At 37.4% G+C, this 25,247-nt stretch overlaps 1 protein-coding gene across 1 annotated transcript in view; it reads left to right on the top strand.

The window, feature by feature from the left end:
- Positions 1-25,247, top strand: part of THSD7B (thrombospondin type 1 domain containing 7B) — a 280,685-nt gene that overhangs the window by 80,103 nt on the left and 175,335 nt on the right. The window contains exons 5-6 of the mRNA XM_005153757.4: positions 7,937-8,092; positions 9,832-10,029. Coding sequence (XP_005153814.2) covers positions 7,937-8,092; positions 9,832-10,029 — 354 coding nt within the window. The remainder of the gene's footprint in view (positions 1-7,936; positions 8,093-9,831; positions 10,030-25,247) is intronic.

Here is a 25,247-nt window from a genome sequence, read left to right as displayed (position 1 = left end):
AACCCTTAATCACTTGTCTGGGGGTAGCATCCTTTGTAAAATTCTCCAGAAGCATCTCCTCTCTTCTCTGAGCTAGTTACCTGCTGTCCCTAGTGACTGGGATCGCATGTCTCTCCATATTTTCTGTGGCTTTCTAAGTAGGGATCTGCCTGTCCTGTCATTCTTTCATAAAATTTGTGCCTTATATATCTTGACATTTTTTCTTTTTTACTTATTTGAATGAGATCCAATTTACCTCTCACTTTCAGAGTCTTATAATGTTTTTGGGAGCCTGTCTGCTTAAGTTTTAATTATAGGACTGAAAAGACCTTTATGAAATGTTTTTCTTTCTTGAATCCCCTTTATTGTTTACCCAGCATAGTAAAATCGGTTAATAAAATATATCTGTTATTACCATCTCATGAGCAAATCATTGCAGTTTCCCATCTTCTTAATATTTGTTACTTTCCATCTGAAAATCCACATGCAATTCTCATACCTGTACAGGGTTCTAAAGTTTTTTTTTATACTGTTTTTGCTTAATAAGTGTCTCCATCATATTTGTCTCAATATATTTATTTTTGTTTGATCTTGAATTTCAGTAGCAGGTATGTGAGGTAGTTGTGCCTTCGTTATTCTCAGATACCTTTTAGTGTTACTCTGCAAAACTACTTCTTACAGAAGTCTTTATTACTTTTATAGCCCTCTTTCCTTTGGGAGATACTCAGCCCTCACCTGTTAGTAGACATATTTTTTTTACTTATTCCGCTAGAGTTCGACCATTTTTGATTTATTTTTAGCATGCAATTCTACCTGGTTCATCTTGCATCATATTTTTTTTATAAACTTGTGTGTTACCAGCTGTAGCAGCAAGGACTCCTTTAGTCTGTTTACAATTCAAGATTTAGTAAATACTCAAGTGCCTTTTCAGGTCTAATGGTTGCTTTCTGATCCATCCCTGTGTGTATTCCCCTATGTGTTTTTGTCTTACAAGCCACTTTACTGATAGAATCCCCAAATGGTCTGAAAGTGTTGCCTGCACTTTCATCTAAGCCCTACTTATACAAGTCTCAAAATGATAATTTAATGGCCTTTATCCTTTCTTGTTTTCCACAAAATATTGAGCTTTCTCTCTACTTCAGTTAGGCAAAAATGCTTAATCCTTTCTTATCTGATGAGTGAACTTTTTAGACTATTCTTAATTCCCATATGGGAGATGTTTTGGCAGTGCATTTTATTTTCCAGAAATTAGTGTCTCTTTGGAGCTACACAAAGATGAATTTGAGGTCTCCTTTATTTACATGTTGTATTATTCTGTATTTATTCCCATTCTTTTCTTTCTGCCCTTTTGTCCTTTCTAGCTCTAAAATATGTGGGTTTGCCTCTTTGCTCTGTATGCTCTGTTTCCTAATGAGGGTGCCGCATTTTTTCCCCTGCAAGTTCTTTCTTCTGCTGTGAATCATGATCTTCCAATGTATGTCTTTTGGGGGATTACTGTTTCAAATTGGTACATAAGGCATCTGTTCAATAAACTCTTTGTTGGTATATTTTTTTTCCTATTTGAACGTCCCACCACCCTTTTGGGTGCTATCTGTCTTGTCTGTCTCTTTAGGAACAGTAAGTTGCTTGTGCAGGTTGTTACTATTTATGGCTGTTACCATCCCATATATTTATTGGGAAAAAATGTGTTGATTAGAGATAAGCTGCACATAGGAGTTGGCATGGGATATGCACTGTTGGAGTGAATATGAACCCTGTGTGAAGTATGAACACTAGATTAACTGCACACTGGTTTTTTGTTTGGGTGTGGTTTGGGGTTTTTTGTTTTTTTTTTTATTTTTTTTTCAAATTTATGCTGGTGAAGCTGCAGGAATGACAAGACTGATTTACTCACTGGAAATTTGAATTTAGGGACTTTGATGTTTAAATCCTGTTGTCCTTGTCTGTTATATAAAATTGAAAAGGAATAGGTTAGAATATATTAGTAATGAGAAAACTCGACAAGGACCATAGGGGAGAGAGAGCTGATGGTCAGCAGTGGTGTGTACAAATCCTCTGTTCATCTGGCTCGTGGTGCAGCAGTAGAAGCACCCAGCCTGGGGCTTAGATGTCCTGAATCACACAAACCACATTCTCAGGTGGAAGACTCCCCTCTAAGGATCTCTCTCATCCCAAACTAGTTATTTATCATCGGGATGACCGAGCTGCTTTGAGAAGATGAGAAATACACCTCTGAAGTGTAAAATATATTCAGGCAAGTCTGCATCAGATTTATATTGCCGGGATGCAGAGTTATTGATCTGTAAGCTCACCAAATGCTGAGCAGAATTTACGAGATAAAACTCATATAATGGAAAAATAAATATGTAACAGCTGGCTTCTTCAGGGGAAACCCTTTAGAAGCAAGAGAGGAAATGATTTTATTCAGTTTGTTGCAGTGCTTGAGAGGAGTGTTTAAATGTGTATTTCAAAAATTGTAGTTTGAATCCATTAAGGGAAAAAACCCAAACATTTTTCCTAATGTCTTTCAGAGGTGTAATATTTTCAGTTCTTTCATGTCTAGAAACTAATTAAAGTAAAATGAAAAGAATAATGTATAAAAGACTTTGACAGTGAAAGAAGTGTTCCTTCTAAAAGGTGCCTTATAAATAATACGCCTTTCTTTGTCAACAAGCTATTTGATATGACCATGAAATATTTATCCTGTTATGAATACTTTGATTTATATAACTGGCTTCGGTATGCAGCAAATAATATGCTGCCCAGTCAGTTCACATGAGATAATAGGTTTTGGCTTAGGGTTTTACCTTTGAAACCTAAGATTTTAATTTAATTTGTATTTTTTGACATTATTTCCTGCCACCTGAACTGGATGAATTTTATTTGGAGTGGTAGTGGTTTGCTCTAAGTAATTTTGTCCTGCTGTTGTTACTGTGATGGGGAGCTACATTGTGTTCAAACACTAATGTTGAGTCATATGAAAAAATAAAGGGATTGGTATATATGAGGCTACACCACAGACTGGGACAATGGCGATAGGTAATAAGCCAGTAGTGGATGTGCTTGCCCTGAACAGGAAACATGTGACGTAAATCAGTCTTGCGAATTTGGGTCAACTCTTCATGGAGCAGTCCTGCTGCTTTCAGGATCTGAGCTGGCATGGCTATGCCATGAGTGGACTAGCTTAGTGTGTCGCTGTCTTACCTTTGGGCCACCTTTACCGTGTCCCAGTATCATAGGCACATTCGTAGTGGTGCTTTTCTTGTTGTAACGGGACTGCTGCAGTAATGTGGCCTTCACAGAACAGATTTCTGCTCCTTGGTGCTCCTTCCTGTTGAATGAATGCTAAACTTAGTAACTCAGTGATGGGCAAAGTTCACACTCTTACGAGGCTTTCATGAAGTAGATCACCACTTCTGGGTTTTCTTCCCTGTGTTCTCTGTGGCTTCTGGCACCCCACCTGGTCTGTCCCAGTGGTTTCCGGCATCTGATAGTGTTTTCCAAATAATAGCTATCAAGTTCAAACATCCTGGAGAATTCATTTTTCTTTCCTGTTGTTTCCTTCACTGGCACCCCAGCATCCCAGTTGCCTCTACTGTTTTTCCTGGACACTGTTGATGACTTTTTTCCTCTGCTTTGCTCAGCCATGTGACTGCTGGTGGGAAGCCCCATCTTCACCCTGATTTTTGCTAGATCTGCAGTTTCTGTTTATAATCTCTACAAATTCGGCTGTAGCAAAACAACACAGTATTCCAGTTGGGATCAGGATCCCATTGTGCAGCAGAGGGTATGGACACAGGGAAACTTTTAATACTATGGAGTGCTAATAGTCTGTGTCACTTTAATAAAAATGCGAGAATCTTTATTGTTCTGAAATACATTAAGCTGTTGTTGCTCTTGGCAATCCGCTATTAACCCTCTTTCATGCTGTGATTAGCCTTCTATTCATACTTTGTTTCTTGTCTATTAAACAGATTTTAATTGAAATTAGGACTTTAACTTTGTGCCTTGTGGCTTCAAAAAGAATTGATTCTTCTTAAAGGCATGAAGGAGCCCTTTCCATCAGGCATGGGGTACATTAGGCTTTTTGGTGGAGGGGTGCGCTAGGCTAGGGTTGGCACTATTTCTGGGCTAGTTAAATTACCTTCACTACTTCTCCTTTGTCTACTGTTTTGGTTTTGCTATAAAAACAAGGCTTTCATGTTAGAGAAGTTACTTACAAGTGTTTTGCTGGGTTAAACCCTATTATGTTTTACACTTGTAGGTTTTTTAATAACATGACTCATTCCTTTGTGATTTCCTCAAGTAATTTCCCCTTGTGCTGATCCAAGTGTCTTTGGTTCACGAGTCCTGGCAAAGACAGTAGGAATTTTCACAAAAATATGCCATCTCTTTCTTGTATCCTGTCAATCATTAATTTGTCTTAGTCCTGCCAGAGATAAAGTAAGCATCTGGATTTATTGTCTTGAGAATTGAATATTAGCTAAAATATGGCTGCACCAGTACATAAGAGACAGTCCTGGTATTCTTTGAGTGTATCCCAGATATGTTAGTGGTATTTAGAAATGCCTCATTAATGTCAAAAATACCTGTTTTTTCATTGGAAAAGGGAACTAAAGTTAAGGTCTGGGAAAAAAATGTGTTATTTACCTCCCAAGGAATTGAAAAACGAAATTTGAAAGGAATCACTGCAACCAAAATTTCATCCTATACATTTCTCCCTGTGTCTGGTTGTCATTGCTTTTTAACACAGTGTTGGTATGTATGCCTGCAAGTATATGTGCATATGAGTATATTCACAGATAATTTATTTATTGTATTAAAATTACATTATGGAAATAATCCTATCAGAGCTGATTTTGTCTTCCACTCTTCCTCCAAATCACTGCCTGAGTAAAAATATATAGGGAAACAAGATACTTTAGAACCCAATTTATTATATCCTGCTGGTAGCAATAACCTGAAAATAACAGCAAATAGTAAAATTCAAACTCGAGGCAGACACTGGTGCTGGGAGCAGCTGTAGTCGCATTTATAAAGGATAGATTCAATATAACAGCTATAGAAATGTGCAATGTTTCAGAGGCTTACAGATTAGTGCTTGATTGCTTTTTCAAGTTTGTTCTATAGGTTGGGAAGAACACAGGATTTTAAAAGGTATGAACAAGTGTAATAAATAAGCTGCTACTTCAATCAGAAATATTGCCTCCCTCTCCCACCCTTTACTTCCCTGGCTTCTGCCTTTCCCCTTCACCCTAAAAGTGGCCAATGTTTTTCAAAAGTAAATAGTTACGCAAAAGGCAGTATATGAAAATTCTGGCATTTAAAAGGTTCACAGGAAAAAATCCCACCTAATAGTCAAAAAAAAAAAGAAAAAAGAATTTAATTACAATGTGAAAGAACAGCACTAGAATATCACATCAAGCTATTAAATAGACAGATGGAAATCAGAGTTGTCAATTGAATGGCTGAAGAAGAGATGAAATTCCTTTACCCCACCGATCCATCCAGTCACTCTGGCTATCATACCAGAGTGACTCTTCATCCTTCCTGGTTTTGGAAAAGGATGTTATTGTATATGCATTTATTAGTGCAGCTTGTTTCTTTTTGTACTTATTTCTGAAGAGTTTCACTGGAAGATTGTGGTCAATGTAAAGTGAGTATAAGCTGGCACCCTCAGTGACATGGTTTAGTGGTGGTCTTGGCAGTCTGGGGTAATGGTTAGACTTGATGATCTTAAAGGTCTTTTCCAACTTAGTTGATTCTATGAATCTGTAATTATGTTAGAATAGTCTGTATTTTCTAATATACATTTTACAAAATACATAGAATTAGTTAAAGAACTGAGTAAACAAGCAGCTTTATAGCAGTGACAAGTAGCATGTTGGTCCTGGGAAAAGAGCTCCCAGTGCTAGAATTAAATAGGCATCAGCCTGAGGGAAGGAGTGGGAAGGTGGTTGATAGGGATTTCCTCCAGAATAAGAAGGAGTCTTTCATGAGTCTGGGGTTGCTGGTAGGCTCAGCCTACCAATAAAAATCTTCCTCTTTACTGTTTTGTAATGATTTTTTCTTGTTTTTCTTTTATCCAAAATCAATTTTAAATACCCTCGGCACCACTGGTTGTAGCTGTTTAGTTTTTGAGGAGAACCAGCCTGCTTTATCTAGTGGCTTCCATGTTTAAATAGTTAAATTACAATATAGAAACAATATAAAAATCACTGAGAAGGGAACAGCTATTGCTAGCAATGACACCCTGAGTTAAAGTAGAGTGGGACTGGACTTTATTTGTGTTGATCATCTGCCTTCTATTTCCTTTAATTTTTTCAAGTGAACTTTATAAAAATGGTACAGTTTTGCAAAACTTGATGCTGAAAGGTAGGTTAAGTCATGCATAAGACCTCTTGGTAAAATAAATACTTTTATCCTTAAAACTCTACCATTAATCTCATTCTGTCACTTTACTTGCAAGGTCTCTAGAGAAGGTCTGTTAGCAGTCAGGCGAATTTATGTCACCTCATTGTAATATCTAAATGAACATGTCGAAAACCTTACAGTGTCACAGAAAACATTCAGAAAACAGTCTTTTTTACTAACATATTATCTTTCAGCTTAGAATTAAATCACTTGTGTTGTTTAATCCTGTTCTGATGAGCTGGAATCAGAAGCACTAATATTGGTCTGAAGTCTCAGCTTCAGCATGTGCAAATAAAAATTTATTGGGATTTTGAGCACTGAAGTCTTGTGTTTAAAAAAAAAACACTTGTGTTTTTTGTCAAACTGTTCATTTTAAAGAAAATGGTAAAATATCAGAAAAATTAAAGATTCCACTTTATTATTTTCATAAATTCTTTTCAAGTCAATTCCATGCATGGAAGCAAAGAAAAATAGACATTAAACATAAAAATGAGGATAAAGCAAAATCAGTAGCTATAAAAATTAATGAAGTCTCTGTAATACCATGGCAGAGTAAACTCAAACAGGCCTTTGCCTTTTGAAAGGCTGCTTTGATATTGCTTTATCTAAAGAGACAGCCAAATTCAGCCCCTAATGTAATTAAAATGCAATATTATATAATGACTTAGAAGATAGCTTTAAGAGTCTTTCCCCTTCTTTTCGTTCTTCCCACTACCCCTCATAAAAAGGCTGGAGAAGTTAATTGAAACTTAAAGTTAGTTGAAATCTCTTATGATAAAGGAAAATACAAAGGGAATTGGCTTTCGAAAGTTATTGTCAGTATCAACTAAACTGGTACTTGGCAGAGTTTGGGGTTAGCTCATCTGTTGCATGAAGAGATTTGGAGAGCCATGCATGCCTTGGGTGTAGGCAGCTCAAGTACATGTTAAGATGCTTTATGTATATATCTGTGTAGAAGAAAGAGAGCTCTGCTCAATTTTATTCTGTTTATTTCAATTTCATTTTTATTTCAATTTTATTGAAAGGAGATGGAGAAAATTCAAAGGTTTAGACCATACGTCTGTAATGCAGAGGTGGCAGTGCCCCTTGTGAGGATGAACACGGGTAGATTTCCCTGTGCTCAGGTTTGTATTATCTGCCTCTGCCTGGCTCCCAGTTGCAGTGTGAGCTTTTTTGGATTTCCTTCTCATTTCTCTTTAGTATGATATAAAGAGGTCTCCTTGGCCATAGGTGCTGGGGGATTAGCTTCTAATTTTTGAAGCAGCATTGTTGAAAATCAACAATGAATTTAGTTTTAAAGCGCTGTTTACCATTAAGCTTGGTTTTAGTTGGCCTGCTGAATATGCATGATTTAGATAAAACTTCATGAACCTTGCTGAACTCAGGATTAACTTTTTGCTCTAGGAGGTAAGACCCTAAGAAGGCACTGGAATTTGGTGTATTCTGGAAACCTAAGGCCAGCAGTAAAGTCTGGAGCTCCATGCATTGGTCAGGGCAAAGTTACAGCCCTGCTTTTCTTTTTTTCTTTATTTTTTTCTCTTAGTTACTAGACCAGTTGATGGGAAGCTATGCCTAGGACCTGCTCCCTCTGCCTCCCAGCTGTGTAACCTGCCGTGCCCATCTGAATGTGTGGTATCTGTTTGGTCAGTGTGGGGCCCCTGCCTTCATGAGAACTGCCACGACCACCACAGAGGAAGAGGTAATGGCTACTCTTACATACTGCTTTTGCAGTGTTTGGGGATCTAAAGCAGGTAATGGAATATGATAAGGTTGCAGAAGCAGTTGTGTCAAATTTTACATTGGAAGCTAAATGTATTTTTTTTTTAAGATAATCTAACCACAGGATGAAGCTCTTTGTTGTGCATTCAGGAATGGAATATGACCTTTAAAAGCTTTTTGCAGTTATTCTTGGGAGGAGAAAATTAAAAAAAAAAAAGAAGAGAAAAGAAAAGAAAAGAAAAGAAAAGAAAAGAAAAGAAAAGAAAAGAAAAGAAAAGAAAAGAAAAAGATAAGATTTTCAGCCTGATTCAGATCCTTTTGTCCTGCACTGAAATTGTAGAAAAAGAGGATTTCCTGGAATAGCAGCTGCAGATCTCCACAATGCCAGGGTGTCCCTCTCTGATTCCCCTCAGAAGTCCAGCTGCATGCCTGGATTCAAGGGCAATGCTTGGGTGGTGTTTATCCCAGAGCCCTACCATCCTGGAGTTAAGGTGATGTAAGAGATTGTTCTCATTGGTCTGGATTTGTTTTAAATTCCTGGATGAAGAGTATGCAAATCTAATTTAACTTCCTTGGATCCTAACTGACTAGCTTAAATGTTTGTTGCTGCAACACTTTGAAATTCATTGCAAAGCCTTTACTAAGGGTCTGAGTTGAAAAGGTGACTGTTGGAGTTCATGTCAAGGGATGAATACTGTTGTTTGAAAATTACACTGATCTGAAAATAGCATAAAGTTTTGAAGTGATTTGAACTGCTGGTTAGAATTTTTCAAATTAAAACCGAAGTAGTAAAATAATAATAGGTTAATATAAAGGTTTAATTTTTAAATTGTTTTGAATGATTTCGTTTTGCTGATCTGCAAGTGGTGGAAGTTTGGTCCGTTGTATTCTCTGGAACGTTTAATTTTTGGTTTTCATTTCTGTTTCATGGCCAAGGCATTTCCGTGTGGCCTCCACTAATGTTGTGTATTTGCCTCTTGTCTGAAATCGTTGTAAGAAAGACCAACATGTATTTTTTTAATGTCTTTCTTAGAACTCTGTCATTTACCTGACAAGACATACTGAAAGATACTGGCACATTAGTTCTGTGTTTTCTATAGCAACATGACTTTCAGTTTTATTCAGAAGGGAAGGTAGTTTATGTAATTAATTCTTTCATTATTTCTGTAACCTTTTCCTTCCACTTTACATTTGAATCTTCCAATTTAATAAGATGTCATTTCAAAGAGGTCTGATATGCATTATGTATCAAAAATCCTTACACCTTCATAAAGCAGAATACTAATTTCTTAGTAAACTGCTCTGCTCCATCTCAAAACAAGTCTTTTCATTAGTGGATTCCCAGGCAGAATATAGATGTCCTTTATATCTTCAATTCCTGTAACTGTTTCTCTCTTCTTATCTTAATGTTGTTATTAGATTATTATATGCATCAGTGGCAAATTCCTATATTTGGACAAGTATATTTCTATCTAATGTTGATGAAAGGAAAAAAAAAAGAAATATGAAAAATGTGAGTTGTTGGAATCCTTTACACACTTAAATTTTGCATACGTATACAGCCGAGTGTTGTCCTAATAGTTCAGTTTTTAAGCATTGTATCCTGGTTTTTCTTTATATTCCCCAGTTCCAGATGACCTAGATAGTCCTCTTGTGACTAGATTATTGGTATAAATTATTTTTTTGCTTGTCTAGCTAGTTTGGTGTCTATTTTTCCAGGCTTCAGAATGAGACAAAGGCAAGTGATCGTGGATCCAGTAGACACCCTGGCAGATTGTCCACATTTAATTGAATCTATTCCTTGTGAAGACCCAATGTGTTACGAGTGGGTTGTTTCAGAAGGAGCATGTGTGACTGACCATGGAAAATGTGGACCTGGAAAACGTGTCTTGAAAGCTGTATGCAAGAACAAGAAAGGTATGCAATGGTGTTGTCTTAACAGCCCCATGTGTTTTGTGCTCCCTTCTAAAATGGCATTCTCCTGCAGAGCAATTGTGATTATTACAATAGTTCCTCACTGAATTTTTATGAAACTTTCAGGTTTTGATGCCCCTAGCATTTCCTCTGTGCTCAGTTTTTAGCGTGTGGTCTGCATATTTGTAACTTGGAATAACCCTTTTACAATTATGAGAAGGGGTGCTCAATTGTGCTGCCAAAATTTATACAAGAATTAGATGTAAATGAAATGATAGTAATAAATAATAGTGTACTTGGCAGAAGTTTGAGACCTACAGTGTGTTTTGTTTACAAATTGTTAATGAATAGGTGCATTTTTATATGATGTTTACAAACAACCAGCAAGAGCTTATTTCTTGTGCATGGTTTGAACCTCAGCCAAAAGTTTCATTTCTTGATAAGGTCAGTATTGTCAGATCTTTAGATTCAATTACATGGAGCACAATTTTGCAGTCTTTAGTCATGGTGAGACAGCTATCATCTCAAAAGTGGCAAAATTGTGGAACTGTAGAGCCTGATATTATGTTGGAAATGGGGAATTCTTCTTTTATATGGTGCTGAGACCACCCACAGGAAACAATTTCAAGTTGATAACAAGAGGAGTTAATTGGCAAATGGCTAAAAAAAAGGGTGACACTTCTGAGGCATTAGAATCTGACAGAATGAAATGATGGCTGCTTCGTCTGAAGATCACAGATTCTCCTGAAGTAGCTTTAAGTATATGTGGTTTTCTTGTAAGTTTGTGAAAATGGGAAAGAAAAAAAAAAATCTGCAACTGGTATAAAACTACATAGCCAGTATATAACAAAGAGCAAAGATCTGTCTCTGAATGTTGTCTTGAGTGGTTTCTTCTGGTGTGTAATCGTAACTGTAGGCCCATTCCTGCAGCAATGTTTGCAGATGCAGTCTTGTATTGCTAAGGAGCACCATGTACTTCACACTGTTAAAACTGTGCCAACACCCATTTTTATGCAGCAACTTGAGACTTGGAAGAAAAGCATAAACCATGGCAGATGCTCATTGATCTCTGATCAAACTGTTCTCTGTGTCTGTGATCCTTAAGAAGTCATACCTCTGAAGTGTCTCTTCCCTTAGTTGTTCAACAAGGGATTGGAAGTCTCATAGTACTCTTTTAATTTCAATTACCTGTGCATGTTTTAGTTACAAAAACAATAAAGTTGTGACATTCTTCCAACCCCACCACCCCAAGATAAACATTTTCACTGGATGTGTTCATCGCCCAGTTCTAGCTGAGGTTTTACAAGGAACCATCTAGATCACTAGGCAGATTAAAAGCACTGTCTAGAAGTACTTTTAAGCTTTCCTGAATTTTTGATCCACTAGGATGAAAAAAAGTTGGGGGAAAAAAATTCTTCTTCTGTCAATCCAGTAACACCAGTTACTTTGTTTATAACCTTTGTTCCTACTCTAACGTTCTCTTAAACAGATTCTAATTGCAATAAATGGTCTGTTTTGTTAGATATAAAAACTGGAGTAAGCTGCAGAGTTGCATAAAGTGTTTTACCTGGAGTAGTTGGTTACTTGGTAGTGGGAAGCCAGTAGGGAGTTATGTGAAACTGAGACATATCAATTACAGTAAATAGCGTAAGGCCTATGCTAATGCATAGCATTATACAGAAGTTTAAAATTCTGTGCAAGTAACTGCGCTGCGGAAAGCATTTAGAACAGCTGCATTATGGACTGGTATTTTCATTTACTTAAGCATCTTTTGTAGAATTCAGCTTTGTATCCTAAAATCCGGTCATTTATCCAGTCATTGTGTCTTCTGTGCTTGGCATTTTTGTTCAGTATTCCCACTGAATGCCTAAAGGGATTAAAAAAACAGAACTTTTTTTTGACTCTGCTAAATGACAAAATCCAATGTATCATCATCCTAACAACAGTTTATTTGGGCCTGGAGTATGTTGATTAGGGTACTTTGGGTCTTATGTGTATCCTTTCCTGCAAGCTGTCTTAATTTTCATATAATGCTAAGCTTTTTGGCATGATGCTCGCCTCTTCTTGTTTCAGTGTGTTAGTTCACTGCTCTTTATAAGTGAGAAATAGCTGATATATCATTCTTTTTTGTGTCAGCCATGCTACAGAAGAGCTTGGCATCATGGCTTCTTGCCCTTGCCCATCTTCTCCTCTCCCTTTACCCACAGCATGGCTGAACCTGTGTCCTTTGCTAGCCCATGTTCTGTTATATAATGCAGTTACATACTGCTTTCCGTGGCTCAGAGACCTGAGGCCTTTTGTCATGAGGAGACATAGTTTTTGCTTGACAAAACTGAGCTTTAATTACATAGACTGCAGTTGAAGGGAACCGGCCATGTTTCCCAGTCCTCTTTCCCATGGCAGGCAACTTTGCTGCTGCCAGCAGAGCCTGTGGGATCCCATTGGCCTAAACTTCTCTCCAGCAAGGTATAGCTTGGAGGTTCATCTTTGTCTCTTGTATGTGTTGATAGATAGTGAGTGAGGTTAACAAGGCATTAGCCATCCTTTATGGTGAGAAGATTTTGTGATACTGACCCAAGTAACAAACTGCTGCTGGCCTGAGCTGGAGCTTGAACAACTCAGGAGCAAGTTGCACATGGGTCTTACTCTGGTTTGCAGGCTTTCCCTGAAGACTTCTCTATCAAAGCGGTTTCTCTTTGTAAGGGCTTGTATGAATTTCAGTGATGTAGCATTCTTACTTCCACTTGGCCTAGAGGTACAAAAATGAGGTTTTGTTTCTTAAATAGGTTACTGTAGGGGGTCCATAATATGTCATAGGGCACATACTACATACAACACGTTTTCATTGGGTGGCTGGAATCTGTGATTTGCAGTACTTAGCATAGATGAGGAGGAATGAGAAGACCATAATAATTTCATAACTTTGTCACTGTTAGGTGTCTCTGTTCCCACCTAGTTGCATCTCTAATCTCTATTAATAAGTTTTTAAACATATATATTATGCTTGGTAGAAACTCTTAGGGTCTGGCACGTATCGCTCAAGTTCAACTCTTCTGTAGCATCAGAAGACAGTAGTGTAATAAATCAAATGACATTAAATAATGCGTAGAAATGTAATAAAGTAATGCATAATATGGGAAAAGACCTATATTGCATGCTTCTTGCAAACAAAATTTTATCAGCAAACTTTTATTTAGTTAGTGAAGGACAATGGATACTTCTGGGGAAGTCTGTGATGACAAAAGAATAGCACAGAAAAATGGATGATGCTAGTTACAAGTGGATTGTGTAAGTGTATCCTTGGGTACCTGGATCTATAATTTAGATCAAAGAATTTATTTGCAAACTCTTTTAAATATTCACACATAACCCAAGCATTATTTGTGATTTTTGTCAGTCTTTGTTTTAGGTTGTTTAACCAAGAATTGTATAATCTCTTGTTTGTAATGTATTCTTGATCAGATGGTTGAAAGTATTTGACATTTGAATTTATGCAGTCTTGATTAGAACAGACAAACATTACTGTGTATTGACCAGATGAAAATAGCTCTCTAAAAACTTTCCAGTTCACTTGGTCTCCTTAAATGATGCTGCTCAGTAGATACAAAATCTCAAATATGGTCAAACCTTTTTAATTTTAAAATGCAATTGGACAGTAGCCCAAATGTATTTGGTTTCATTTTTTTGAAAACAATGACTAAAATAATCTTTTTTGTGCTCTACTGCTTCTTCCTTTGTGGTAGGTACAAGCACTTTGAGTATGGTGTGACAAAGGGAATTCAATGTTGTAGTAGTGTGCATAAAACTACAGGTAACATTAGACAGCAAGACTTGGCTCAGGGTGCAGCAGGTAAAAGTTCAGTCCAAACAGGAGCTGGTGTGCCTTCATAGGTAGTTTCCCAGTCTTTTGATTTAGATGCTAGGAAATACAATTGTATTTAACTTATAAATGGTGTTGGGTTTTCTCTGATGAAGGAATTTGGGAACCTTTTACCTGTTATTTTCCATATCTGTTTTGGGCTGTAACAATAATAGAAAAATAGATTGAAACAAGACAAATGCTGAACCAAATTACAGTGTTTGAAAATGCAAATTATGGTCATGTAGTTTGTGAACACAGCTGTTCTTTTAATGAGGAGTACAACCTGAGAACATATGTAAGAAGGAACTACAATAAATTCATATCATCAATTCATGCAATAACAAGTATGACTCATAAAGTGACAATTCATTTTTCTAGCCTTTTATAACTGTTTCTGACAGTATTGTAAACTAAATCTCACCTATTAGCAGTACTCTTGAATAGATACATAATGTTATTATTCAGAATCATACCTGCAAGTTGTCAGTCTTGTTGGTTGTAATTTCCATGTCATCAGCTATTAATTTGCTTCTGCTTGTTCTGATTCCTACCAGAATAACTATTAATAACAAGGACGATTTTTCTGTCATAGTGAACAGAATAGTGTCTAAATAATAAAAATTAAGAAGTAGTTTATACTATTCATTGTTTTAATCAGAAATTATCAGATTGGCAATGAGGTTTAATGCAAAAGTTGTATGATTTTGCTGGGTTCAGGCTGTTTTCTAGTTAATCAGCCCAATTACAGCTCAAAAGCTGGTAAGTATTTGCCCTTCTAAGCTGTCAGTCTGGGTATCAGGTTTTCTTAATTTTGTGGGGCTGTCTTCCTTTCAGTGTACAGTACTTGTAACAGTGCTGAATAATCTCTTGGTTCCTTATTAATGCATAGTTCACACAGCGGTAGGGAAATGGAGGTACCAAACTCAGAGGAGCAGAGTCCAGGGGTTCCAGAAGAACATTGCTTTCTATCTTCTCCTGTAGCACCCAAATGACTGTTGCTGGGACCTGTCACAAGCCACCTTCTTCAGCAGCTGCTGCCTCACTTAGATGTTCCCAGGTACTTTGGAGGTTTCTGTTCACCCTTCCCTGCCATATATGAGGAAAATATCTGGCAAATCCTGGGACTCACACCTGTAAGGGGTAAACCACTCTGCTAAGACAATCTTCCTAGATGGTACCTTAGAAATCAAACGTGCTGCAATCCTACTGTCATAGCTGTGATGGTGGCAAGATGTTTTAAATATCCTCAGTGGAATAAGGTGCTGGCTTCAGTCTGCAAGAGTTACCTGAGCTGGGGACAGCACCCATTGTCTGAGCCTGGGCTTATTGAGCCTCACTTCTTCTGGACATGGGGCTGCATGAGAAGCAGCAAAGAACATTCAGGACCATAAATGATTGTGAAGTAAAAAATCTGTCACCCTCATTTCACCTTTATTCTAGTATTACTGCTGCTGCTCTGGCAGTACTGGTGAGAGTCAATTCAGCAGAACAGTTTTGTTTTAGATTTCTGTGCGATCTCTGGTTCTAGGCAGTCAGTATCCAGAGCGTGGCACTTTCCAAGAAGATGAAAAGTTTTTTGCTTGTAAGTGTTAATAGTTCACTGAAAGAGTACGTTTTGGTTGAAATACATCTACTTCCAAATTTCTATTCTGACAGTTTTATTTGTAAAATTGGAGAACAGTGTTTCAGAGTAAAAATGTTTCAGCATTTTTAGATTAAATTATTAATATTTGGGTTTTTTGGTAAATTAACTAGGCTAAGTCTTAAACAAAATTAAAAGAATATTTTTAAAAGAGGTTGTCAATATAAAAGCAAATCTTCCTTTTAGATTAAACCAGCATTTTGCCTTATCATGAAATGACTTTTTTCCTCAGTCATTCCCAGTCTCTCTTCAGTCTGTTTAAAACAGTTATAAAGGTTTTTATTTTTCTTTCCCTTGGTTCGGTGCCCAAACAGAAATCCATTATTCACACGGCTCTATTGACAGAGCAGACACTGAAATCCTGTTGGAATTCAAGTGAAGTGTAAAGGGAAGTAAGGTAATCAAATCAGTGTTATTTTAAGATCCAGTATTATGTTCTGCCAGAGTTTGACAGTGAAGCTTTCACTTATGGAAGCTGAAGACTCTTTGGGGGTAGGGTATTAATAATGGTGTGCTCTGTTACCTGTCTGTACTTCAATTCAACCACGGTGTGTCCTGTGCTCCCTAAGAATGGTGGTCTGCAGAGGCATCTTGCCATGCGTGCTTTGCTAGGTTCACAGCGTCATGAGAAGTAGGTGCATCCTCAACAGCTTGCTTGAATCCTGCAGAAGGAAGAGGTTGAGAGTAGAGGTGGTGTCTGGTTTTATTCCTGGTTGAGGGCATGAAGCTAGCACCTTTCTGAGATCTATTTTAACATAAATCTCAGCAAAGCTAGTTCTTACCTGGGGAGAATTCTTGGGTTATGGTCTTTTAATGGATTAATAATATAGAATGAATTTGCAGAGTCTGTTTAATTTCTCAGAGAAAAGATTTACTGTGTTCAATTTATTGAAAGTAACTTTTAAATAAATTCTTTCTGACATTGGAATAAGATCTTAAATCTCCATTGTTGTGTTGTGTTCAGTGACACAACACTGTGTCTAATGGTATATCTAGATTTTCTTTCTCCTATAAGAGTAGCATAAGTGTAGATTGGTGTCATTCTTGTAGAGACTAAAGCTTTTGGAAAGTGTAAGAAGCAGTTTTGTTTGTAAAATTAAAAGACTTGTTTTGAAGTTGAAGTGGAAATGCACCTGTCTTTAATCTGATCTTCATACCTGGAGTAACAAAAATCAGTTTTTCTTCAGTGATTTTTTTTTCCCAGATATACCTGTAGCGGAGCATACCCATGGAGGCTTTGACTTACTGAGAGGGATAAGAAGGAGAGTGTGCTTTTAGTAAAACATAGTGAATGAGAGAATGATATATAGCTTAAAGTTAAATAGCTTGGTTGATGGATTAAAATCTGTTTTGTCTTGGCTTTTTAAGTCATTGAGGTTCAGAAAGACAGATTTATATACCTCGTCAATCAAATCTTGTGTACTGTCAGCATTAACAAGACAGTGGGAGTTTTGTCTTAGGGGGGTGTGATTAATATATAAATGTTATGGACTGTTCACATAAATGCAAACTGGAAGTGAGAAAACTTTAAAGCAGCGAGATTTTGAATTATTTTGTAGGGAATGGTGAAATCATCCGGTTGCTTGACACACTTGTACATGTAATCAATAAAATTAAACAGGTACCAGCTCTTCTAAGCCTGCAGGTTCAATTACTGCTGTGGGGCTCAGCCTTCTGTATTATATCACTCTTTCCTTATCTTAGTTCATGAGTGTATTCCACCATACCCCATTTTTGGAGCTGTTGATCTCAAATGGGTGTGTTTTCCTGCCTGTTAGAAACACAAAGCCTAGAAGGCAATATGCAGAGCCTTCTAGCAGTCAGATAGGACCTATACTTCTCATCTTCTCATTTTGCAGCATGGTTGAAGGAGCATATTGCAGTGTATTAGCAAGGCTGGTGAGTATCAGGAGTGTTTCAGGAATTCTGAGGAATGGTGTGTGGTTTGTTCTATGGATTTTTTTTTTTGTAGTCATAAAGATTGATGTTCTCTTTGAGCAGGCTGGCTGTTTACGAGCCAGGTGGAGTGGATGTAGTTACCTCAACAAAGCCTTACAGCAGCTGGTACCATGCCAAATATTTGATGTCTCCTACTGGAAACGTTTAAAAAGACAAAATGCATATTGTGACCTGCTTTAGGACTGGTGTACTGACAATTTGAGGACAGACACCATCATGACTTCAAGAGAATTTAATCTCTCTGAGTCCTCTGCTGATAAGATAAGCTTTAGGTTAATTTTAGGAGAAGCTGCTGAAAAGTACTAGCTTTATTTGCTTTGTCACTTTTTAACAGTTTTACTTCATTCAAGATCATAGCAAACATATGGCCCACAAGCCAAGTAAGATAGATACACAAAAGTCTAAACAATTCTTGTAATAGCTACATTTGTGTAAATATCTGTGCCTTAGAGTCAGGCATATTGTGCTAAAATACAGGTTGAAATATATAATGCTGCAAAGCTGGAAGGTTGTGGGTTTGCATCTAAAGGATACACTCAAACATATTTTGATTAATTTTCTTTATCCTTGAATGCAGATATGTTGCATGATTTCCATCTGAACTGTGGCTGTGGTTTTTCAAATGCTGGTGGCAGGATTTGTGTCAGTTATCCAGAAGGCAGCTATCACTGGTATCCAGTGGTGATGTTAGCTCTTGTGTAGTTGGCAGACAGAGATACCAGTGGAGTTGATTAGGGATATAGCCAGCTTTCATCCTTTCTGTGCTTGTCAATGTAAGGTATTACAGCTACCTGTGAAAATATTTTTTCTGTGCCAGCTAAGCATGAGCTTGTGGTCAATACCAAATGCCCTCAAATGAATTTCTGTGCATGATTCTTTTCAGTATCTAGTGCTCCTTTTTGATACCTAATGTCTTAAAAAGATGTTTTTTCAAGACTTCAGAGCAGTGTTAAAATAGTGAGGGCAAAGGCCATTCCTTCCCTATGGCTGTTTCTGCAGTGAGGAGATGAATTTTCAAGGATCCAGCTCCCATTTGCACGAGTGAGAGGGAGCAGCAGGTGCTGGTTCTTTTCTTAATGAACCTGAGCTTCAAACACCTGTAGATTTGGAACAAAGGTTCAAAGTAGCCCTTTCAGAAAGGCGAATTATAACATTAAGAAAAATACAAACATCAGTTATTATGGCAAGATCTGTACTGCCCTTTATGTTTTAAATGTTATGGAATAAGTTTGACATAAGTTGATCTGAATTTGTGATAAAGGTTACCTAAAGAGCATGGCGTGTGTGTGTGACCCACAGGTCTGTTACATTGGTGCAAGAGGTTTGAAGAAGCAGTAAAGAAGGATTAATATTTGTATACTAGGGCAATGCAAATTTGCAAATGCAAATGTATACTTTTAACCTATTTATTTAGAAATTGGTTTTTAGGTTATTTTTGTTGAATTTGATGCTTTCTACTCTTTCAATTATAAGAGTGAAATAAGGATCCTTGATTGTATAACTGTGAAAGTATACTGTAGACAAAAATCTTGGATTGTGTCTATAAAAAACAGGAAAAATATCTGTAAAGTGCCAGGAGCAAGTGCCTGTTTTCTCAGTGAAATGAAGCATGCAGCAGAAAATACCTGTTAGGCTATTTTCTTTAAACTAAGCATAACTTCACATGCATGTTGAGGTCATATTCTTTTTAAAGGGCTATTGTACTTCTTAGGGAATGCTGATTCAAAAAAGAGGGATAAGTGAGCAAAACAGGATCCTTCTTGAACTGTATTGGAAGGGTAGGTAGAAGACAAGTTCTAAAATTGACTTATGTGGATAGAAGAGAAAGAAGGGTAAAAGGATTGATTTGAAAGGTGCCCAAAGAAGTGATAAATGCTCCATCCCTGGCAGTGTTCAAGGCCAGGTTGGGTGGAGTTTTGGGTGATGTGGTCTAGTGTGAGGTGTCCCTGCCCATGGTAGGGGGGGTGGAACTAAATGATTTTAAGGTCCTTTCCAACCCTAACTATTCTGTGATTCTATGATTAAGGATATGATCCTGGATCTGTGACCCAAAGGTGGCTGAAGTTACCAGGAAGACCAGGTGGAAGATGTCACAGTGAGGGTTAATTTGTTATATAAGGGTTCTATTTATTGGAATTAAATGGATTCAAAAAGTGATTAAGGACTTCACTGCTTTTCTACATGTGAAGGAAGTATTTAAGATACCTAGGTCCTTTCCACGTTACTTATGATTTGGTAACATATTTATTAAGTTTCTAAAATGTAAAGCACTGGGCACACACTCTTGAGGAACGTAAGATGTGGGGATGCTTTATAACATCTTTTTACCTTCCTCATCCCAAGCAGAGTCTGTAAGGCATTTTATTCTTTAGTCCCACCCTTGTCAATTCTGATTCATATAAAAGGGGCTCTCTGAAAATAAACAGTGGCTATTCATAATGTTAATGTCAGTAGTATTTTCACCAGATTTTTATATGGTGCTTTTAGAGCCTCTTTACATGGTTTTGACCTCAAAAATTCCTTAGTTTTTATGCCTAAATTCCTTAGCTTCCTTGGGGTTTTATGCCCTTGAGGTACATGAATGCAAAGCTTTTTGCTTTAACACTGTCCTTAAAACATTTGTCTTCAACCATATATTACAGCTTAGGACACCATTTATTCAATTTTTCTGAAGGATGCTGTAGCTAAATTGCAGGAAAGCCCAGCATGGGTTGTGCAGGCATGAGCCTTTCATTTAACCAGCGCTTCTGAACTTGTTGTATGGAAGAGACAGCTGACAGTTTACAGAGATGTTCACAGAATACTTTAAAAAAATAGAGAGTGAATGAGGAGAGCTTCATGTTCTACATGCTTGTAGCATTTTTCCTCTTCTGGGCACTGGTGTTTGACCAGCCAGTGTCCAACCAGCAAACACGGCAGAAGGATGACTTTCTTTCAGTGGTAGTAATGGTTTATGGCTTTCTCCAACACTCATCTGATAGTTCAAGTAGGAATTTAAATCTTTAATGGATCGATTCTTCTGCCAAATTTTGTTTACATTATGAAACAGTTTCAAAATTTTGTGGTGTTCAATTAAAGAGCACAATGGCGTATTCTGATTTCCTTAGGATGCCGGGCTAAAACAAGCCAGAAAGCAGTTTGTAATGCATTTGATGTTTAATAGACGGAAAATTGCCCAGTTCTCAGTTCAAAATTATTTTCACCAAGACCTTTTTTTTCCAAGAGAACTAGTCAAAATATAAAGGTTCTAAATTAAACAGAGGATCATTAGGATAAAGAAATGACTGGCTGTATTTTATTGCGTTCTGTATCTGAAGTTTAGTGGGCTGGAATCCAACTCATACGATAGAAAAAAAAGTTTCAAAATAAGCCAATTAAGTTCTGTATGAGGTAGTATCTAGGAATTTATTTTCATTAAATAATATTAAAAGAAGTAAACTCAACCTGATTTTGTGGACTTGAGATGGAGACTTGGTAGTGAATGTTACTGCCTATGACAACAGGCAGTGTGTGGGGCCAAGGGCTTTCTTCCATCTCAGTCTGCAGGAGGGGGGAGATGCTGAGAAGCCAGGGTGGAGGAAAAGGCTGGGAGCAACCTGCAGCCATGAGGTCTTCTGTGCTTGCCGCTCCTCAGACAAGGTGAAGGAGCTGCACCCAGAGTCTGGTTGTGTTCCATGCTGTGGGGCTCAGCAGTAAATTTCTCCTGAGGTTTGTATAATGGAATGATTCAAGTCTAACTTCAGTAGACAGGTTCTCACATTGATCTCTGACCACAGCCCTTTAGTGGGGGAAAAAAAGAAGTGCTTTTTTTTTTTTTCATGTAATTTAATCCTTTCCTCCTGTGTGGCCCTACAGAAGGCTTTTTCTCTAGCTAAAATTTCTTCAGTGCTGCAGCTTGCATGCTGGACAGGAATGATTGTGAGAGCCACCTTTATACAGTACTGAAGGCAGCTGAGTGGAAATTAAAGATAAGCGTTGTACTTTCTTTTGGGTTTCTTTTTATCAAACTGTTTATGAAGTAGGACTGATTAAAAACAATTTAGTCATTTGTTTTGTGGATAATGGATGCTGGAGGGGAAGGCTTCCCCCTTAAAATAAGAAGTTTTGACACTTTTAATTAAGAATTCAGGACGTGGAAATTTGGGGCTAGTTCTGCACTAGCAAGATTTGCTTTGGGGCATATTGGTCTGTCAGGTTTTTAAAGTAAATCTTCCTTTTAATTCTACTTCAGTATTATAATGCCAGTACTTTTCATTAGGCAGCAATTTGTGATTAGTCAGGTGGTCATAATAGAAAGAGAAGAGCATGTGATGATATGGTAGAGAAATTGCAGAGCAGGAAAAAAGGCCACAGGATGCAGCTCCAAAATACTCTTTAATATCTTCCTGTTGGCAGACTTCCCACTAAATTCAGTGCCCTCTGTGGGATGGTATTCAGTTGTCACTGGGATCCTGGCTTGTGAGAAATGTGAGTTCAGTGGACCTCGACTGAGCTTGAGCTCTGAAGCTGTAACCAGAAATAATGCTAAGAACAGCCATAAAAGGGAAGACACTTAATTTCCCCAAAACTTTGAAGCCCAGCTATTACTTTAAGTGTAGATTACATTATTGAATTTGTTTATCTGTGAATTGAATCTATATTTAATAAATGGCAGCTTTTGTGAAGCATTGGAATGAATGTAAATTAGTAAATCAAGAAAGATTAGCTCTTCGAAGAGATTGAGAACAATTTAAAATCCCATTGTTCAGTGTTTTTCTTTCTGTCTCTATGAAGCTCATCTGTAGTTGTCTCAAATTAGGTACTGCCTTTGTTTAGAGGAATTAAACAAGTAACAGGATATTTCATAGTTCCTTTTTAAATAAACAGCCTGTTCAGTTTTTATCTTTAGCAGTTCGCAAATATCAGAGCAAATTTTTGTCAAGAATGCATATGTGAGATGGAATTTCTTTAGAAACTGAATCATCCTGTATTGTCGGGATGAATTTTCTTATTTTGAAGCCTGGTCTTCCCATACTGTACAGATTTTAGTGTATACTGTTTTAGTTCTTAGATTCATTATTAAAAAATTCCCATGGGGATGTGGGAATTAGCTGTAAGCATGAATTTGCCCAGTCTCGTTTTGGTAGCTGCGATCTATATTTTGCCATCAGTTGTGTAATGGTGTTGCTACCAGTGAGCCTTCATATTGACCCAGTAATTACAAAGTCCAGAAAGAGAAACTGATGAGTCAACACATCCACAAGGACTAGGTCAGCAGCTATGCAAGCATCAGTGCTTTTTCCTTTCATATCACTGAGGAGTGAAAAAACAGACACAAATTTATTTCTTACATTGGTCCCGTGGCTAGTGGTATCTGTGGGGATTTGATCACTATATCCAGTGAGAGAGGGATGTAGTTTGAAAAGTAACTATTCTGGAAGAAGAGAATACTTATCTGCCCCTAACAAGCAATCATGGAGGTTACTGGGACTGGGAAAACCCAGAGTGCTTTGTTGGAGGGATTGTTAACTCCAGGTGATGTGAGGTCCATCTATGCTCCCTTTCCACATCTCCTGTGGCACTGCACCTGAGTGTGCTCCTGATCAGGGCTTGTTTCCATTTGTTACTGGCAAATATGCATGTGATATAAAATACAAAGTCTTTTGTGTAGTGAAAATTTGATGACCTAGCAGAACTGGTAAGTCCTCATGGGCTTAATGATGCACTTAATAACACATACTACAGATTGGTAGAAATGGCTCCATTCGTGCTTGAAGCTGGGGGTAGATGGTTCTTGGCTGCCCATAGAACATTGTAGAAACCAAGATGATCCTTTAAGTTCAAATTATTCTATTTTTTTTTTTACCATATGGGAAATTTCCATCAGATTTAATGTAGAAAGAATGTCATGTCCCTTTACTCCCCCACCCCCAATTTCAGCAGGTTTCCCAAATTTAATACGAAGTCAGACCTGTTTTGTTGTATGCTTAGTGCTGTGTCAAAGGGGAGACTACAGCCAAGAGGGTGTTTTGTTCTTTTTCATGGTGTTTACAAATAAAGCTGACTGATTTGGTAACTCTCTTGGAACCTCTCTGAGACTGTAAATTCAGCAGAGTGCTCCCCAGGCATGCATAGATCTAAAGATAGCAGTTTCTTGCCTATCAGTAAGTATCTTAAGACCTTTACTTTTAATGCTATATACAACTTAAATCCCAGGAAAATAATTCTGCTATTGCTGTTCATTTATATCCTAGGAATCTGCAATAGTTCAGGCTAGGCTAGGTTTTCTAATGTATTATTTATTTAGGTCTCCAAAATGTCTGTGGTACTGCATGCAGTTGACAGAGTGTGTTCTTGTTTGTTAATATTGTATAGCAACCTGTTTTACCAAGATGCTCAAATAAATCACTGCTTGCAGATAGAGCTGTGATTTTAAAAGCCACTTTCCTCACCCTCCTCCCCCATTGTAACTGTAGCATCCCATAAAGCTTAGCTCTTATTTATCTTCTCTACAACCTATTTTAAACAGTTCTGGAAAGATCTTCAGTGTTGTTTGTTTTGTTTGTTTGGGTGGTTTGTTTTTATTTTTTTGTTTTGTTTTTTGAGAAACACACTTTTTAGGTCTAGATTCCAAATGCTTAGCCCAGCTTCCCCCCCTGCCCCATCCCCCAAGCAACAGAAGCTTAGAAATATCCTTAAATTCAATACAAAAATCCCTTACATGAACAGTGAAGCACTGAAAATATTTTCTGACAGTCCACAAAGCTTACAAATCAAAATACATCAGAGTGCTGCATAAGTGAGGGTGAAACAAATGGTGTACAATAGTTGGAAGTGAATGAGTCATGTGAATGAACATTGGCATGTACATCCCCAGCCCCATATTAAGATTAAAGTGAGTTGTCTGCTTTACAATTGCATAATTGCTGCTGTGATTGATTTGATGCTGCTCTGTAATAAGTTCTGAATACTGTATGCTGACCTGGTTAATGGGATGTTTACTAAATGAATATATTTGTATAGTTTAATAGGAGAATGTTTGGAAAAATTAGCAGGATGAGAAGAATGGCTCAAGAGAGTAATTTTTCAGCAAGTGCTGTGGTTGTGAAGAGGAAGGCAGGCTGCCTTGCTGTTGGTGTTTAGAAGCTTGGAGGATGAGGTTGCTTGGGGCTGGATCTCCTTCCCTCACCACTGCAGGGAGGTCTCTGCTCCAGGCACACACATCGGCATGGAGCATCCCCATCCTGACTCAGGACACGCTTACCTGGGGAGTTTGTGTTTGGGGTACTCAGATTCTGCACCCCACTCAGGATGCTGCCAGTGGGGGGATGCATACTGAGAGGGAGCAGACTCCATCCTACAGCCACAACAGCTGCATTTTTAAAAATATCTGTCCTGAATTTAGCTATTTTAAGTACTATAGACTAAGATAATTATTTCATAAAGTAATATTATCTGCAAATTAACCTTGGATCTTTGCATAGCTTCAGAACGAGAGAGATAAGGAATTTTATCGCAAATTGCAGACTTACTGAGTTTAGCGTAAAGGCCGTGGCAAGTAATACATTTAAACTGCATTTAAGTAGTAAAGACCAGAATATCAAAGTCTAAAAGCAATAAACATTAATTTATTCAGAAAGTTTTTATATTTTCTTTCTAGTTTATATGTTCTTTTCACACACTGTCGTTTAATGAGGTTATATTCTGATTAAAGTAGAAAAAGAAAAAGTAAAATGTTTTATTTCAGTAGATTAAAATGTAGCTTTTAAAATATATCAG

Source organism: Melopsittacus undulatus, chromosome 4 (genome assembly GCF_012275295.1).
Source record: "Melopsittacus undulatus isolate bMelUnd1 chromosome 4, bMelUnd1.mat.Z, whole genome shotgun sequence".
Lineage (NCBI taxonomy): Eukaryota > Metazoa > Chordata > Aves > Psittaciformes > Psittaculidae > Melopsittacus > Melopsittacus undulatus.
This window is presented reverse-complemented; position numbering and strand designations above follow the sequence as displayed.